The 18644-nt window shown below is 43.2% G+C and overlaps 1 protein-coding gene across 5 annotated transcripts in view; it reads left to right on the plus strand.

Moving 5' to 3' along the window:
• kcnip4a (potassium voltage-gated channel interacting protein 4a) overlaps positions 1–18644 on the plus strand; it is a 120558-nt gene that overhangs the window by 60039 nt on the left and 41875 nt on the right. Inside the window, exon 1 of one of the 5 annotated variants that reach the window (XM_062384599.1) lies at positions 13502–13730. The exons of the other annotated variants lie outside the window; for them this stretch is intronic. Within the exon in view, the coding sequence (XP_062240583.1) occupies positions 13673–13730 (58 nt within the window). The 5' untranslated portion in view covers positions 13502–13672. Of the gene's footprint in view, positions 1–13501; positions 13731–18644 lie in introns of those variants that run through there. 5 annotated transcript variants of the gene reach the window in all.

The raw sequence follows: 18644 nt of genomic DNA on the forward strand, positions 1-18644 counted from the left end.
TGATGCAGACTTTAACCCTCTCCGCTCCGATCCAGCAGAGGCAGGGGCGACGGAAAGAAGTGATGAGGATGTTAATTGCGTTTCGGAGCAGGAGTTGCTGCAATAATTTCTGGATGTCTGCAGGGCGGTTGATCAATATTACTGCAGCTTCAGACACCTGCTACAACAGGGACTCCTCCGTTCGAATCTCTGCCTGCTTGCAATAGATGAGAAGAGCAACATGGAACTTGTGAAGATTGAACTGCTGTCAAACTGCACTGAGAGCAAATGACTCGGGGAAGGGCTCGGAGGTTTTGAATGAGGCGTGAAGGGAAAGCGGGCCTGTGCATTCAGGTGAATCCACACTCACAAAAGAGACCATTTCAAAACAGTTGATTCAGAAATGAGGATATAAGGAAATGAATACTTGAAGGAAATGGAATACAAAAAATCTAAAAGTTACAGTTGAACAAAGTTGTGCACATTAGGACATTGAGGTAGAGACGGTCGTCCTGTAACCAGAATTCCCGGTGGTTCGATCCCCTGCTCCTGCAGTCTGCATTCCGAAAGTTCCCTTTGGCAAAAATACTGATCTCCTAATTTCCCCTGATGGCTGTTCCAACAGTGTATGAATAGTATGTGATAGAAGAAGCACTGTATGAACAGGTGGATCTCCTTTTGTAGCTTAGCTCTAGATTAAAATCTATAATACTTACGGCTTCCAACAATCTTTTAATAGTGATATTGATGTAGCCTCATCAAACTGCAGCCCCAAATCATATTTCATATTACCATTATAAAATGTTCTTTCCCTAAAACTCATATAAAACTGAGCTCTTGGTGTATTCATATTCATGTTTGTATTTGGTCCCTTGACATCAGTGTTTACGCTGCTGCTCACCACGGTGGCAAATTTCCCCCTCATCCAAATGTGCCCGTTCCCTGAAAACGATTATCATGTTAATGCTCGAGCAGCGTGCACGTGTACCGCTGAGACCCGCGCACGCTCGACTCTGTGGGAATGCACCGAGGCTTGTAAACCCTCGCAGAACAGGCCACTGTAATTGACTCCTGCCAACAGCATAATCGAATTTGGTGGCATAATTGCGGCGGAATCGGGCCGGTTCCCGACGTTGTGCTCTAATTTAAAACTGAAAAAGTGTGAACAAGCCAACGGCTGAGCGAGTGCCGCCGCGGCCCACGATGTACTGGTGCCTGTGTGGGGGGGGAATTAATCCTTCCCTCAGGAGAGTGGAGGCATGCTGGAATGTATTTACCTGCTGTGTTTGTCACAGAGTTGCCGAGTGGAGGAGTGGTGCGGTGAATCTGAGTGAATAGACACTATGGATAGTCCCACTCGTGTGTGTGTTTGTATATTTGCATTTGCTGCATTCATTTGATGACCGAGCACATGATTCAGAGTGTGCACCACCTTGACGAGTGGAGGGGAGCCTCTGACGATCAACTGGCCCTGAAGCATCGACATGTAAAAGACCCATTCAACCTCTTTTAAAGGAGAAGAGAGGAAAGAGCGAGGAGTTTGTGTAGAAATTAAGTCTTTTTGCATCTTGTTGTGGTCGCTCCAGGTCTCCGAGGTGTCGTGATCACACCGGAGGTGTTGCATCTGTCTTTTTACGCCTCTTGGGAAGCATATTTTTTCTGTGTAGTAGTGTTCTATCTTGTTTCTTTGATGACATGTCTTTCTAGTCATTTCAAACCTCTATATAGTTCTTAGTTTTTTTTTTTTTTATATATATTTTTGTTTTATCATTTTGTGTCTGTAGTTGTTGCAACTCAATCATATAAGTGTGTATCTCAGTGGCTGTTTTGTGTCTCTTTCTAGTCAGTTTAAGACTCTTTATCCTAAATTTGTGTATAGTTGGTGGTCATTTTGTGTCACTTTACTATTGCTTTGTGTCTGTTAGCCAAAATATTGTGTATCTTTGTAGTTGTTTGTCTCTTTGTGTCACTGTTGTGTTCAAGAACTGCAGCTGTACTTTAGTATTCAGTTCATGCTGTAAATAATCGGTCTCCCTGAAAATGCCACTTCACCCTCAGTTTGCAGTGCAGCTGTAATACAAAGGGAAAAATGAACTGAGCCAAACAATTGATTGGTTTTGTTTTGTACTCAACCTTTTAAAAAAAAACTGATTTAACCATAAACAAATGTGCACAATCCAGACATTACTGCTTCTAGATGCTTCCTGACCCCTTGGGCCCTGGTGCCTCTGCCCAAAGGACCCATTAATAAATCCATAATCCGCAATTTGACAACCCTACTCACTGTTATAATCGCTCCCCCGCCACATGCTCCCTCACGTCCCCATATGGATCATCAATGAGCCATGACTGCATAACTTATAGACAGACCCGACCCATAACATCACTTTAACAACCGGCTGCCAGCATCGATATCAAGACGCTGTTGTCCACCTTAAGCCAACGAGTCATTTCTATACCATTACCTAGCGTCCCTGAGGGAAAGCTCAATGTTTCATGCTTACGTTATATTTAACTGAAACCTCTCGGGGGAGTGGGGGGGCGTCCGAGCACAGTGTATACCGCTCGATGCATAATTCAGACAGACGTTTCTGGCAGTCAAGTTAACTCCATGTAATTTTTATGAGCAAGGGAACACAACCTTGATCTGTCGGGTGCAGCGCAGATGGAGCGGTTCTGAAAATAGCTACCGTCGGGGTGAAAGGTCGCCGGCTCTCGTGTGCAGACGTGAAGGTTCTAGTATTATTGACTTTGAACGTGAGATGAAGACGCCGAGGTCAGCGGTAGATGTGGGAAAGCTGTGGGCACGATAGAGGGTACCCAGCAGAGGATTGCATGTGTGATTAATTCAAAGAGTTTGATTATGCACGGCTCATTATAGGATGCAAAGGTGGTTTACTGTATCATGTTGCACACCCTAGGGATGGAAGAAAATCAAGCACCAGGAGGCGTAATGGGATTTTCTCTATCTGCCATATCCACTGACAGCTGTCACCTGTTCTCTTCACTTCAAGCTGATTTAAAGTTAGAAATATTCTACTATTCTCCTATTCTGAAATGATATTATTCCTTATCAATTTATTCCAACTGTAAAATATTCAACACTCAACACTATTGTGCATTATTTTTTGCGCATTTGCAAAGTTTCAAAGAGCACTTTGTAAACTTTTAGTTTCGCACAAGGAAATGAATTTTAAAACCTCATGTGGGTTCAAACAGTGTTTTGGCTGCACAGCTTGAGATTCTAGGTAGGGGAGAACAACTATTCAATATTTCTGCAACACAAAATTTCTTTTATTATTTTGACATACTGTCTATCTGTAAGGAAATACAGCAGTCTCCTTTCCGAGGCTGCATTTAACAGACAGTCCCATTTCTTAGGCTCCTTCAAATATGGCTGACTAATGCATCCCTCCATCCCCAAGAAACAAAGAAGACCACTTTCCTTCGGGTAGATCACTTCCTCTTTGTTTCCCACTACACCTCCACAGATATTTATTTGTATGTATTTGTTGGACATAGTTCTTCCTTTTGTCTCAGCTTGGGAAGAGACACTAAGAACAGGTCCCCAATGTGCAACATGTGCGTAGCAGGACGTGGATGGTAGAATGCACTCAGTGTTCTGTCTTTGAACCTGTCTCTGCAGAATAAGGGCAATAGAAACCAGTGGGAGTATATTGAAGTGGTTGTATAATGTCTTAGGCCCTTACCATGAAAGTGCATGCATGTGAGCCGAGCACTTTGTGGGAGATACTTGTTGAATATCCATAATGATTGTCGTCCAGTTTTAGCTCAAAGAAGCAGGAACACCACCGATTCAAGTATTTTAATGCAGGCAGACTTAAGTGATTTGAAGAGTCATGAAACACACAGTCGAGTATCTCCGCTCTCGATCTGTGAGGATTCATGACCAAAGGCTGCTGGCTCGGCTCCGGCTTTTAAATTAAACCGGCGGCGCGTGTTTTCGAGGAATCTGCTTCTAAGCTCGTTTTTACACCGCTGCTATTTGCATTTTAATCATTTGCCTGCCTGCCGACAGTACATCAGATCAGACCTCTGATTATAACAAAGTAAATCCACTGTTTCCTTCCAACGTCACAGCACTCCGTCCTCGAGCAACATGATGAAGCTCGCCGCGTCTCCCCAGAGCCGACATGCAATCTGTCCCTGACGTGGGAAACACGAGAGACGGTGATACCCGAGTGTCACCGTGCAGCCTCTGGCACAGACGGTGGTTACAGGGGACGCGTCTGACTCGCGGCCCATCTTCCGATTTAGCCGTGGTAAGAGGACTTCCCCTTCCATTTGATGGTTTATCGTTGAAGAGCTGACGTTACGGTGCCCGGTGTTCCAGCCGTCACTGTAGCTGATGCACTGTCATCAGAGGCCGCCGAATCGATTTGAGATGAGATCATGGCCCGAGGGAGGTGACGGATGCATCATTCATGGCTCTGTCTGTGACCCTGGCGCATCCAAGTTCAAGTCGTCAATCCCAGGATGCACATTTCTCAGCCGGTTTTTTAATTTGTCCATAAACGGAAGAGTAAAAACACTGTCGACGAATGAAACACTTAGGATTCAACTTGTGAAAGTCTCTGACTGCTCCATATAACACTTAGTTGACCATGAATAGACTGTAATTCACTTTATAACCGAAGACCTGGATCTTCTTGAATTGACCACTTAGGATATGTTTTACTGTATTTGATGATAGCTCAACCCATAAGAAAAATGGCTATTTGTTTTTATTGATCAATCTGATAAGTCAGTCTGATAATAACTTTCCATAAATGAGAAGAATTGAAAGTGCGCTTTGACTCTTTAGTTTGGTCCATGTCCCATCCATGAACATGGAGGAGATGGGATTCAGTGAGGCCAGTGTTTGAATCTCTCCTCGTAGGTTTTTCTGCGATAAATGTAACAATCCTTCAATTGGCTGTGCAGCATCTTCTTGTCACATTACTCCTCATTGCTTTTATACGAAAAGTATATGAAACAGTAACATTGATTTGCAATTCAAGAAGTTAATGAGAAAATCAGTCCTGATTGGAAGCCATCACGGACACTGGCAAAAACCAAAGCAATTAGCGTATTGACGGCTCACGTTTGGAATCAATCCGACCAGAACAATCATCAGGACTCAATCATTTAGTCGTCCAGTGGTGCAGAGGCAACATTAGTGCCCCCCCACTCTCCTTATTCTCCTGTATGGCTTCATCTTACCTCCACCCTCTCCACTGAACAAACACTGAAACGGAGCACGCTGATTAAACTGTGCTTATGAAATACAAACCCAATATCACTCTTCTGCTAGAGGACGTAACTGCTCCCATTCCGTCTCGACTGGGACAGATAGAAGTGTGTGGAATGATAATGCCCATTATGCAGTATTGCTAAAACACGGACGGGCCCAGGGGCTGTTATTTATTGCTGTCGGGGTTTCGGGGACGTCTGGGGATTAAGCGGCGGATTGAATTATGTTTTCATCTCGCGTCTGGATTGCTTATTTGGCAATATTTGTGCCCCGTGAATAAGAACAGCAATCACACCACCGCCTGGTTTTATTGGGATCCTCTTCACAACTCGGCGGGAGCTCCATAGTTTTCTGTTTGGAGAGGAACTCGGAATGATTCAGTGAGCACTTGCCGTAACGCAATAATAAAAGACGAAGGGGGTTTCCATTTTGATGTCCTCTCGACCATCTGGAAGATTTTTATTCCTCTAGTCTCGCTCTGTGAGAAGTTTGATCCTGATTATGTTTTTTTGAGTACATTTCACATATAGTCCAGGCAAAGTAGCGTTTTACGACCGACTAATTGTAAAATATTTTTTTCCGGCATAGATCATTTCTATGAGGTGTCCGGAACAACATACTAAAAAAAGTCCTAAAGTCTGCCAATGCAAATTAGGATATATTCAATAAGTGTGGAGCTCATGTGCATATTCAAATTCATTTCAAAAGAAACTTGTAATACCCAAAAAGTTACTTTTCATGTATACTTTTACCATGTTAAGTTTTATTGTGCTAGGAGCAAAGGAAGAAATTAAGCCTATTTTGGGAATACTCGATTAGTGTATGGCTCATTTGCATATAAAAATGTATTTTCGAAAGAAACTTGTTATATAAATAATATAACTTTTCATGGGTACTTTCACTGTGTAAAGTTTCATTTTGATTGGAGTAAAGGGAAAAATTACCCCACTGGGGTGTATAGTTGCCTGGCCTTATTGCCACACATTGATGAGAATTCAACTTATTTCCTCAACTAGTATTTCTTATGACTTTTAGTATGTTGTTCTGGACACCCTTATAGAAATGATCTATGCTGGAGAAAAATCTAAACAATTAGTTTGATTTTTGCCTCCAAAATGAGTTACTTTGCCTGGACTCATATGGCCGAGTAGAAAAACCACTTGTAATCTCTTGCTCCGTGTCCGTGTCCTGCGTGCCTCAGCGAGCTCTGATCTGTAACTGCGGTCTCGGTGTCTCCACCCGACAGCAGCTACACGTCGGCGGGTAATGAAAGAACGTGACAATAGCCGGGCCTACGGGGCGCACATGGCAGCAGGTGGGGCTAATGACAGATTGACTCGAGCCCGGTGCCGCTGAGACACGCGTCCGACTGTGTCCGCTTGGCCGGCGTCCATGTCGGGGAGAGGCCTGTGTGACCACTGGTGCAGGACGTGAGATGAGACGGGTTATTTGTGTCGCCGTGAGTTTCCTGGGTGGTGCACTGTAGGACAACATGATTAAAATCACGACTGGCCGACTCCTGGGTTGTTTACTGTGGCTCCGGGCTAAAGGTGGTGCTGATTCTTACACCTGGAAAAGAAAGAGGGGGACAGACAAAAGGAAAGAAGATGTGAACAAAGAGGAAAACGACAAGAGAATAAAGACAAAACGTAAATACATCAATTTATTCAAGATGTTCCGGCACAACCGTCAGTTAATTAAGATATTGTTCCAAACGGTCGATTCAAAGAGGCCGAGCTGCCCGGCTTGGCCGCACTGTGCATGTGAGGCTTTTGTTTTTGTGCCACCTCTTTGGAAGCAAGTCACCTGTTTGGCTTGTGGATGGTTTAATGGCAGCAAGGTGCGGCGAGTGCCACGAGGCCCCGCTGCCCACCCATTCAGACCATCTGGGCAGGTAGTGGGGCAGGTAGGGCTTAGCACCGGTCCCAGGATGATGGTGATGCTGTGTGAGATATCGGCGGCAGGGGCTCTGGAGAGAAAGTGCTGAGAGTGCTGACGTTTTTATTGCCGCATCCTAATTGCGAGCCATCCCTCATGCTGTACTTTGTGGTTAACTAAACCGTAAAGCATGGATGTGCACACGCCCCCTCTCTCTCCCTCTCCCTCTCTCTCTCTCTCGCTCTCTCTCTCTCTCTCTCTCTGTCACCTCCTGCTGCAGTGCGACTTTGAAAATATGCCTCCTGACAACCTCTGTGCACACTGTGCTCCTTATTGTCTCAATCTCTAATGAGCTCTAATTACAAACAGCAGGCTCTCTCCAAAATGTTCATCTGGGTGGGGGGTTTGCTTTGTATAACTCTTATTGTGGATATCACCCATTTTTATATATATATTAATATATATGTATACAGCATTTTATACTCTTATATACCATACCTGCCTTACTTATACTTACAGAAGGTCAATATATTCATATGGATATGTCTTTTTCAATATATAATCACAATTTCATCGGTAGTAATTTTATTTTTTAATTTAAAGTTATTAACCCATGATCAGTGACCTTTTTATTATTTATAATATTCAGAAAAGTGCTTATAGCATTAGAGGATGACCACAAGGCTGCGTTTCTGTTTTTACTCCAAGCCAGACAATTCCATTTCTTGCATTGCTGCGTCCCCTCTCCCCCCTAAGCAGAAACAAAAGAAGTCTTCATTAGCAGTTTTTCTTTCTTTCTTTCTTTCTTCTGCTGATGATTGGCCACTGCAAAGGCTTAATTTTGCACCGCGCTCCTTCGCCCTTTCCATTTAATTTCCCCTCTAAGATGCACTGCTTGGCTTGCACTTCTGAAAATGTTTCATGAAATCACAGACTGCTGCCCAGGTTTTCCTCTGCTCTCAAACAGACCGGAAGACCACAAATATAAACTCTTATGTGTATTGTAAAATGAAGGATTTATAGTTTGTTTGAGAAAGAGCTCTGACACCTCTACGTGTGTTTCTGGCTTTGCTTTGTGTAACGTCATGGAAAAAAGTGTGTGTGGGGCGGGGGGGCGTCTGCTCTCTATTATTTACATTTCTCTTTTTGTCAAGGGCCCCTAATCTTTGTTGTAAAGGCCGAGTGGTGTCGTTGGTTTTGGAGAAATTGAAGGATAACACCAGATTGTTGTTAACTGAAGTGCACACTGCTGAAGTTTGATCTCCCGCGTGTATTTACAGTTGGAGGAGGCTGAGTGTGAGCTGGCTCGTTTTTCAAGATGGATCAATTGCACCCTCTACTGTCCAAAACGTGACAGTGCACGTATTTAGCCGCCTGCAGTCAGATGGAAAAATACAGCTATTAGGAGGACATTTATATATTCTTTATGATATTGCCTTTAAAATAATACTTGATAAATACCTTGTTTTCAGTCACATTATCTCCTATATAAGAATAACATCTGTTCACTGATATATTGACCATAGTTTAATGGTCATTGTTTCAACCTGCAGTCTCCTATTTAAGGTAATTTCTCCCTCTATTTCTTTAGGAAAAGGAAAGATGATTTTTTTATATAAGCGAAAGCATTGAAGTTACATTTCAGTCAGGCACTTCACGTTTGAAATGTTAGAGTCTGGTAGATATGACAACTTTAGTGCTGAACAAATATCTTTAATCCGCCTGTCAGAGCCTGCAGGTGGATGCTGAGTTGGTGGAGGGGTTGGGGTGGAGGGGCTGGGAGGGTATGTATGATCGAGGGTTGGGGGAAACGAGGGCTGTCACATGATTAGAGCGGCGCTGCGCAAATATGTGTCGGATGTAATGTACAGAGAAGGTAAAGATCCTTAGGTGCACTTGAGTATCGGGCCTCAAATCTGGCAAATGAAGATTGAAAGGAATTCTGTAGCACACGTGTATGAATGGATCTATTTAAACTGTATATTTTGGATCTTGATCAAAAAGCACCTTTCATGAAACGGTGACCTATATCCTGCTTGGTAACATATTTCATCTTTTAAAGTGAACCTGACATGCACCTCTCTGTTTCTCCAGCTTGGATTAAATCCATGTGGTCTTGTCCATCGTGCTCCGTGAGGTTAATGCGACACAAATACACAGAACCTCCTGTGTCAGTTTAGGTCCTGGCTCTTAATGTGTTATCTGACAGGGCCTCTCCTCTGTTCTTCAAAGAACACGACCCCCTACGTGAGTTTTATCGATCAGATGTCGGCTCCCTGGCTCGTAGCTGTCACTCTTAAACGCACCCGTGGACTCTTGTGACTCCTCCATCGCTTGACTCTCTGGAATCACTTGAGCTGAGACACACTGAGAAGTTCACTCACATCTGTTCTGTACAAGTGTGCAGAAAAAGGCTGTGTTGACGTCCTTCAGATCAGAATCAGAATCAGAAGTATTTTATTGCCAAGTAGGTTTACACCTACAAGGAATTTGCTCTGGTTATTGGTGCATACAATGAACATAGAAACATAAAACGCAATAAATACAACATACATAGGAAAAGCAATACAAAATAAAAAATAGAAAACCAGTATATATTTACTCACTGTTTACTTCTTATTTACTCCCCTTTTTTTCAATATTTATACAAAGTAGCATTTATTTTGACATAAACATTTCTGAATAAAAATATATGAAAGATAAAAGATATTAAAAGTGAAGTAAAAAGTTAAATGTAAAATGCAAAACAGTAAACAGTGTCCGATTGCAATATGCAATGTAATACAGTATAATATAATGGGAGATAATGTGTTGATTTATTAATTTAACACATCCTTGAGGTGAGGGGGTGGAATAGTAGACAAAGATACATGCACTTGCACTGTTTTGCTGCCACTTAGTGGACGATACATATACTACACAGTGAGCAAAGAAACTGAACATTAACATACACAGCCAGAACAAGTGGTCTCTCCAGTTTTATATATACACAATAGATAGTGTGTCTTCTAATTAAAAGCATTCTGGAGTTGGAATATGAATCTGAGGTGAGGAAAAAGAGGGAATAAGACTATGGATGTGCAGAATGTGCAAGAAGCGAGTTCCCACGAATCCTTTGAACAATAATTAATAAATGTACAGTCGATAATAAGAGGCACAGAATATTCTGCAGTAGGGTTTGATGAATTTGACTTAAATAATCTTTATGTTTGGTAGGGTCTTATCGGTTCTCAACAAGAATTTGCTCAGTTTTAATATATGTGGAAAACTGTTTGCAGGCTCATCCTACACACTTTGTTCTTTTTTTTCTATTAACCTTACAGACTGTGATTTACATACACTGGCTTTGGATGAACATAATATTTTCCCAATTAGTACTTTCATTTAAAAGGGTTTTGACTTACAATCAGTTTTCACACTTTCACACTGAAGTCGCTCACAGTACTTCCCCTGCATAATTTCATCTTGTTTGACATCATGCTATCATTCAGTAAGCTGTCATGCAAATGTTGGAAATGTCAAGAATACTCAATATACAATGTGTACTTGAATATGCCAATTAATGGTAAATTATTGTGGTACAACAAATTCAATTAAATCAGCTTTAGGTTGGTTAATCCAAACGGTTTCTCATTGCATAAGTATTTGCGAAGCATCCACCAAATATCTGATGCTGCAGTTTAGGCTTCTGTTCCCCCATATGTCTGTGGGAAAGTCAACAGACACCTTGTGGAAGCAGAAAAGCTGCAAACCTTTAAATCAGCTTTTTCTGTAGCTGAAGTTCAGTTCAGTCCAGTTCCAGACTAGAGCGTCAGCGATGTCTTTTTCACCTCGAGACGTGTGCGCCGGCTGCACTTTATCAGCTTCCTGTGGTGATGGTGCTCCAGTACGTTGGACTGAGTCACTTAAACCTACAGACCGATAGAATTCCTTTGATTTAGTGGAGTATGAGGCACTGAATTGACGAACAGAAATAAAACAAGAGGTTAAATGTGATGCCCCCCCCAGGATGATGGATGTCTCATGTCTGTCGGTGGGCAGCGGAGCAACAACACACTCGAGGCGTACTAGCTTTTACGTGTTCAAGTACCAGCTCTCAATTTCAACTTCACGTCACTTCTATAAACCACTTGTAATTCCTCTCTCCAATCCCACAGAGTCAATCAGATTGTGTTTTTGCAATGGTTTCCTTCGAGGCGTGTGGAATAATCCCCAGTATGTGCCCAGAGACGTTTGATTATTCCACCATGTTTGCCGTGAGCGTCTAATTTAATGAAAAGTCTTTTACCGCACCGTTATAATGAGGCCACACTTTGACAAGACACGCTCAGCTGATGTGGACCGGTTCTCAGAGCGGGGCTGGAGATGTAGGGGGTAAATGCTAAGAGGCTGTGAGTCCTCACACATGTTGAAGATGGTTATTATAACCACATCCCAGTCCTTACATCATAATGAGTTGTAGCTTTGATGTAAAACTGTGTTTACATTGATGTTTTGTCATGATTTGCTCCAGAAACTGTAGAATCACAGCTGATCACATCTTCTGAGCTCAGTTTTTCCACATGATATTTGACTTGAGTGAGACAGTCGAGTAAATAAATGAACAGGCGGATGAAGTGAGAAGTTATTTTACCTGTGGCTGCTACTATTCATCAATACCATATGAAAAGAAAACACTAAATATATAGATCTTGCATATGGACAATAAACTATTTCTTTGTGTAAAATGAAAAGATGCTTTTCTGCACTGTATATATTATAAAATGAAAGATTTCTTATCCACTCATATCGGGAAACATGAACCCTAATATCCATATTCCCAAGAAAGTCTCATATCAACTGATATTATGGGCTTATGGGTTTGCTGGGCTTATATATTGGGGTCGGATGGAAACTTGCAAAATGGAAACATTTTGTGGTTGCTGAAATAAAATGTATAATATATAATATGGAGTAAACAGAACAGAACGCACATCGTTGGTCCCTAGTATTGTTTTGACACATTTTCCTTTTTGTTGTTTTTACAAGGAGATGCTTTGAATTATAATGCAGGTGTCACCCTGAAGTAATTGCCTCCGTGTCAGGTTCCTCGATAAGAACCCGATTACAACAGAAACAGGGAGTCGGTTATTCAAAGGTGCTTGACCTTCAAAACAGCCATGGCAATGTGTGTGTGTGTTTGTTTTGTTGTTACAGCGTGCGCAGGTGTACAGTTTACTGCCCCACTGAGCTGGAGAGATTACATTGGCAGTTTTTTTTTCAGCTCTTGTCTGAGACCTCGGAGCCAGCCGACCAACGTGAAGTGGTTTTAATGGAGCGGCTGCAAATCGCTGCCTGATTGTCGGCCGTTCTGTTTCTGAATCGCTCTGCCGTCACACCGTTCAAGAAGTAGAATGAACTGCCCTCGGGTGGCAGGGGGGAGCGCGCAAGTCTTTTTTCGTTCTATTCTTCTTTTCTCTTGTAGACGTGTCACATCAGGCGAGCGTTTAGCTCGGTCTGAGCGAGAGATGGAAAAGAAAAAGTGGCAAAGATGAGTGGTCTTGGCATGGCGCTGACCTGCACACCTTGTAATCCCAGGATCTTCTCCCCGAGCCGGTTCAGAGACGGTCTGCCACGCAAGCAGCTGCGGGATCAACCCTGAAGAGGCAATCACTGTTTTGCCATATGGTGCATGATGGGAAAGTAGCCTTCCAGCAGGAGATTGTGCGCATGCTTACGAATACGGAATTACTGTTGAATTTTTTTGAAGGGTGCTGAGGTCATTTTTTTTTTTCTTTGCTTATGACCGAGGGTATTATCAGAGGCGTGAGGTTGTTATGGAGCCGAACTGAAATGCATAATGGGACATTCAGAGAAATCCTATAAGGCCAGTTTACTTATACAGCACATTCAAACAACAATTCAAAGTGCTTTACATGAAATATGGAAATAATAGAGGCAACACAAGAGGATACAGAAAAGAAAGAGTTGCGTGTTAGCAGGTAAAACAGACGCTCAATGAACTTGAATATGACTCCACCTGATGAGGACGAGCAGTTAAAAGGCAAAGCCGGTGAGGGAGTGATGCTAATGTACAGCAGGAGCTCTCTTCTGCCTCCCCCACTCGCTCTCTCCCTCCCCGAAGTGAGGAGAGAGGTCTGTTGAAAACCAGCTGGGCCACTGGTTTCCTTCCGCGAGCACTCAATTAATCTCGGTGTTCAACTGGTGCAGCCAACGAGCTTTCAGAGGAGAACCAGGGGAAGGGAGGGGCTGCGCGTCAAAACTCAAAACCCAACCGAGGCGCGCACGCTGTACTCCCACTCCCCGTCACTTAGCGCCGCGCTGCCCACCTCAGCCGGGGTGAATATAAAGGAGAAGTTTAGACGGGAGGCTTGATAGTCTTCACGTGAGGCAGCTCCCAGCAATCTCTCCTTCTCCTCCTTCTTCTTCTTCTTCTTCTTCATCTTCTTTTTTCTTTGGGTTCTCCGTCCTCTTCACTCTCAAGCGTGTGGGAGTGTGGGAGTGCGGGTGTGTGTGAAATCGAGCAGGACTTCCAGATCACTGAGCGAGAGAGTCTGGATCATGGGGGCTCTCATGGTCATCTTCTCCCTGCAGCCGAAACAGAGGCGCAAGACGACAGGTAGGAGGGCAGCATGGGACCGAGGAGGACATTTCATTTGATATGTCTTGAAGTAAATGTTTAGAAAGGTTGAAGTTGATGGAGTCTTCTTGACATCATGTTGTTGATGAGATACTTTTACAGATGAATTCTGTGTTTGTGAGTTTCTGGTCTTAATCTGTGTTTGTGTGTGTGTGTGTGTGTGTGTGTGTGTGTGTGTGTGTGTGTGTTTTGGACTTTTCACATCGTTCCTGATTAATTCCCCTCGTCTGAGCCCAGGTCGCCACCTCACCAGTCCATGAAATTGACTGGAGGTCAGCCACCTCTTGGTTGAACATTTCCATCTGATCTTCACACGCTCACTTGTTTCCATTTGCTTTGCCCTGCATTGATTTATTTTAGAGTGGCAACACAAACACACACACACACACACACACACACACACACACACATACATACACGCATGCACACACAGCATGCCATATCGACTCTCCGCCAACACACTCGCACAAGCTTATGTTACATCTCAGCGTCCCGGCGATTATGTGCAGATCAGAGTTGCCGTCGCAACTCGTAACAAAAAAAAGACGACCGGACTTTTATCAAAGGAAGGTGAAATATTTAGTGGGTAGCCCGGCGGACTGTGGTGGGTTATATTTAGTGGTGTGTGTGTGTGTGGCGGGACGGAGACAGAACGGGTGACACACCAAGAACAAAAAGTCATATTTCACTCAGGTGCTTTGAGAAAAGCTCGGGAGCAAAATGAATGAGGGGCTTCTCGGTGACTTTCCCAGGCGATGGATCACAGAGCGTGAGCACTGTAAGCACTTTCCACAGGGACCTAGAAAAGCAGAACATGGGATCAGACACACACCGTCTTACACCAGGTCGTGTACATGTACTCCACACAGTACCATTTTGTGTATTATTGGAAATACTAAAGTAGTGTATTTTTTTCCCCTGATGAACCAGATTGTGACAGCTCTTCATTCTGTGTTTGACAGCAGCCAAACAATGCTGTCACTTCATCACATGCCTCCACAATGTCCTCCTCTCGGTTGGTGTGGCTACGCTCGTGTGGCTGCGCAGCTGACAAATGCGTTTGGCGACCATCGTGTTGCATCAGATAGACGGTTTGGCAGGAGTCGCTGGATAGTAATCGTCCTCAAATCCAATAAAGAGCCGAGCCCGGCCGCTATGGTTTGCCTACAATCTAGTGCTGTATGAAAGCATCGGCCCATAGAGGGGATGAGATTTAGTGGCTGTGGCGATGTGACCAACAATTATATCAAGATATAAATGTTCACATCAATAAATATCAATAGTTTTCTGGATAAAAATCACGTAATTGTTGTTATTTAGGTCTAAAGACACATTTTTTGCTCCTGAGCGAAGTATCAGGTTTTAAACTTGACAAACCTTGATTATTCTTTATGATTGATCTGTCCAAAAATCCAAGAGGATTCTCCCTACCCTGTCTAGTGCCCCTGAGCAAGGCACCTTACTCCCCCAACATCTGCTCCCCGGGCGCCGTACATGGTCGCTCACTGCTCTGTGTGTCCTGCACCAGATGGATCAAAAGCAGAGGTTAAATTCCCCTACCTGCACGAGTGTGCCTTTGCATGTCTGTGCATGTGTTTGGGACTAATAAATGTATCTTAATCTTAATCTTATCTTAATCTTATTATTACAACTAGTTATCTACTTTGCAAAAATCATCCTATAATGTTGTTCCTAATCTTGTTTGCTAAGCTATGATCACATGGTCAAAGGCGGGATTTAACTGAGAGACAACTGATTCGTTGATTGGTTGATACATTAATTAGCTGTTGGTTATTTAATCCTAAATATAAAAGTGATCAAAAACATATTTGGCCAAAGTCAAAATTATGAATAGTGTCTATTCTGGATTTAATTATTGGAACATCATCTTGAGGTCCTGCAACTAGTGAGTGACAAGTTCAGTGTGTAGACCAATTGTTTTTCCGAATAGATTGAAGTTATTAGGGCATATGAATGAAGTGAAAAACAGAATATAGCAACAAGTCCAACACAACATTATAAAAGAATAATAAAATAAAAGAAATGACAGTTGTAGCTGTTCCTCCTATTGGCTGATGAATCCTTTGTTATGCTCATCTTGACCTGCAGCAGTGACATTAACATCAGCTCCCTCTTTGTCGAGGATCAAACTCAATCATATTAATTAATGTCAGAACAGATTTTACACCAAAACTACCTCCAGATATTTTGTCAAATTATGCAACAGGCTGACTCACAGTGCATGAAGGGTTCTTTTAGATGAGGACGAAATAATAAAACCAGCTTTGTCAAAGGGATCTTAGTGCCACTCCACCACCCACTCTGATGCTCTCCATTAATTTTCATAGCCGCGCTCATCTACATGACAAGAGGTGACGGTGCAACTTTGACGCCCCCCCCCCGCTCCAGCTCCGAGTGTCGCCGCAGTGTTCCTGAATGTCACCCGGGTGAAAAGATGTCGCCGGCTTCATTGTCGCGGTGCCTGCCTGCCGATTGTGTTTGGCCTCGTGCCGTCTGTCAGTAGCATTTCAGACGTGTCGCCTGTTTGTGTCGTGTGCGTGGGGAGAGTTGGGATGAGTGGATTCTGTGTAGGCGTGGGGATCGTTTAGCAGGAGAGCGGCTCGAAAAGCAGCACAACATTAAGTATGACTCAGGCGACCAACTGGTAAATTAATGTTGCCGTTGCGTTTCATGTACCAAACACCATTAAAACCTGTTCCCGATGAGAATTTATAACTTATGCAGACTAAGTTGAGGTTGTGAGCTGTTTTTCTCGTCACATTAGCGCGAGTACTTCTGGCCCCCGTCTCCCTCCAGGCCTTCTGGTGTTTACGGACCTGAGAGGAGGCTGCGGCCGACCACAGGGAGAGCAGCTGTCGTTTTGGGGGGTAGCCGTGCCCAATCACCATGCTCGCCTCCAGCCAAATCTGACCACACGAAAAAATACGATATTTTCAGTTTGAAAAGCAAACCTTTGGAGCTGATCACCATTAATTGTCGTCCGAAGCACTTTGAGAGACGGCATAAAAAATAGAAACACATGGAACACAGCAGTTAGTCCAAAAAGTACAAAATAAACAACAGTAAAAACAGACATCTAGAAACTTATAACGTATTGCTTCAAAAAGCAGCATATTCAAAATGGTTCAGGGCTAATGTTTGAAAAGCTCTATCCCTCTAAGTCTTCAGCTGAGAGAAATCTGGAACCAAAAGATTACCCTCTTCTTGGGATGAGAGATCTGAGATATCAAAACTCAGACCATGAAGTGCCTTAAAGGACCCTTCAAATCTAAAAAGTGAAGCTTTACTATTTGGGCAGGTAGATAATCTGTTACAGTAATCCAGGCATGTTAGTTAGGGGCCGAGCACTGACAGTGGGAGGCCCTATTGAAATTGTAATGATTATTATTATAATTATTATTATTCAGGCAAATGAATTGGCTTTTTGAGGGCTTTAACATGCTCAAATTCTTACCAAAATTTGCAGAAAGTTTGAAAGTGGTGAAAATGTACGTATGCTGGAGGAATTTTCAATGGGCGTCGCAAAATGTCTCAAAAGTGCCCCCCGAGACCCCCGGAACGTGTTCACATTGACCGATCTTCACAAAAATCGATACACAGCTGTATCATAACCAGACAAACAAAAAAGTCCCCAAGTGCAATTGGAAAAACACAACAGGAAGCCTGCTATTTTGCATTTAGTGGCCATTTTTGCCATATTCCACATTTTCACTTTGATATACTTGTACCAGGGCTTTCATCAGATCAACTTCAAATTGAGATCAGTGTCAATAAGATGGAGATAAAATGTTATTAAAAGATAGATTTTCCGTCACACGGCGTGACCTTGGCGCGGCATCAAATTTTGATTACACGCCATTAAAACACAACGTTTTGGGCCATGAATCCTTGATGCTGAGCCGTAAACAAACAACTCCACTCCTGCAGTGTCAGTGTTCAACGATCGTCCTAAAAATTTTAGAAATTGACGCCTGGGCCAGCTGACGCCCCGCCAGCATCGCCTCCCTCTCCCCGCCTCTGGATCGCCTCCATCTCCTGTCTGTAGGCCGCTCCCTCCTCCCGGCCACCACGTCCTCCATCCTCCGCACCAGCTCCCACTCCGCCTTCTGGTCCTCGTCTCTGGCTGTGTGGAGCCCCACGTTGGGCTCCAGTGGGGCAGTGGTGCACGCCACGGGGCTCTCCAACACACAGCCAGAGACGGAATGATTGCTTGAACATATTTATAACACCACACACGTGCACAAACAAATAAACTTAAATGACTGGACTCTGACTGAAATTTTTTTTTTTTATAGTCAGGAATGAGGTTCTTCAGAAATGGGATTCCATCAGTAACTATGATCATCGTCTTTAGAAAGTAAAAAATATTATTTTATAGTTGAGCATAGGTGAACTTTCGTTGTTGATGTGCTGTTCAAAGCTTAAGTTACATTCGAGATTTTCCAGCGACAGGCTTAACACCTTCAAACAAGTGCCCAGTAGATGACAGTTAAATGTCATCGTTTAAACGAACAGTGTTGTGTTCTTCTTGGTTAAAAGCCAGGCTAACTGTATGTGCACTTATAAGAGGCCCATATAGGAACACATAAAAAACTATAATAAACTGGTCCCAAAATTGACCCTGAGGTGCCCCATTCCGAAGTGTAGCAAAGAAAGAAAAAATGGTGTTTAGTGTATACAAGGATTTTCATGGAATCCTACTTAGGATTTATGACCAGTACTTTGGCTTCACGTTCTTCGGGAGCTCTCATTTCTCCCATCTTTCTTTACAGTGTATGGATCTGACTGAGTGCAGCGCCCAACATACCCGCCCACACGGCTCTCCAGTATGTCTCTTAGAATGACACGATTGCCTCAAAAGCAGCTCTCGAC

The sequence above is a fragment of the Platichthys flesus genome, chromosome 24 (assembly GCF_949316205.1).
Source record: "Platichthys flesus chromosome 24, fPlaFle2.1, whole genome shotgun sequence".
NCBI lineage: Eukaryota > Metazoa > Chordata > Actinopteri > Pleuronectiformes > Pleuronectidae > Platichthys > Platichthys flesus.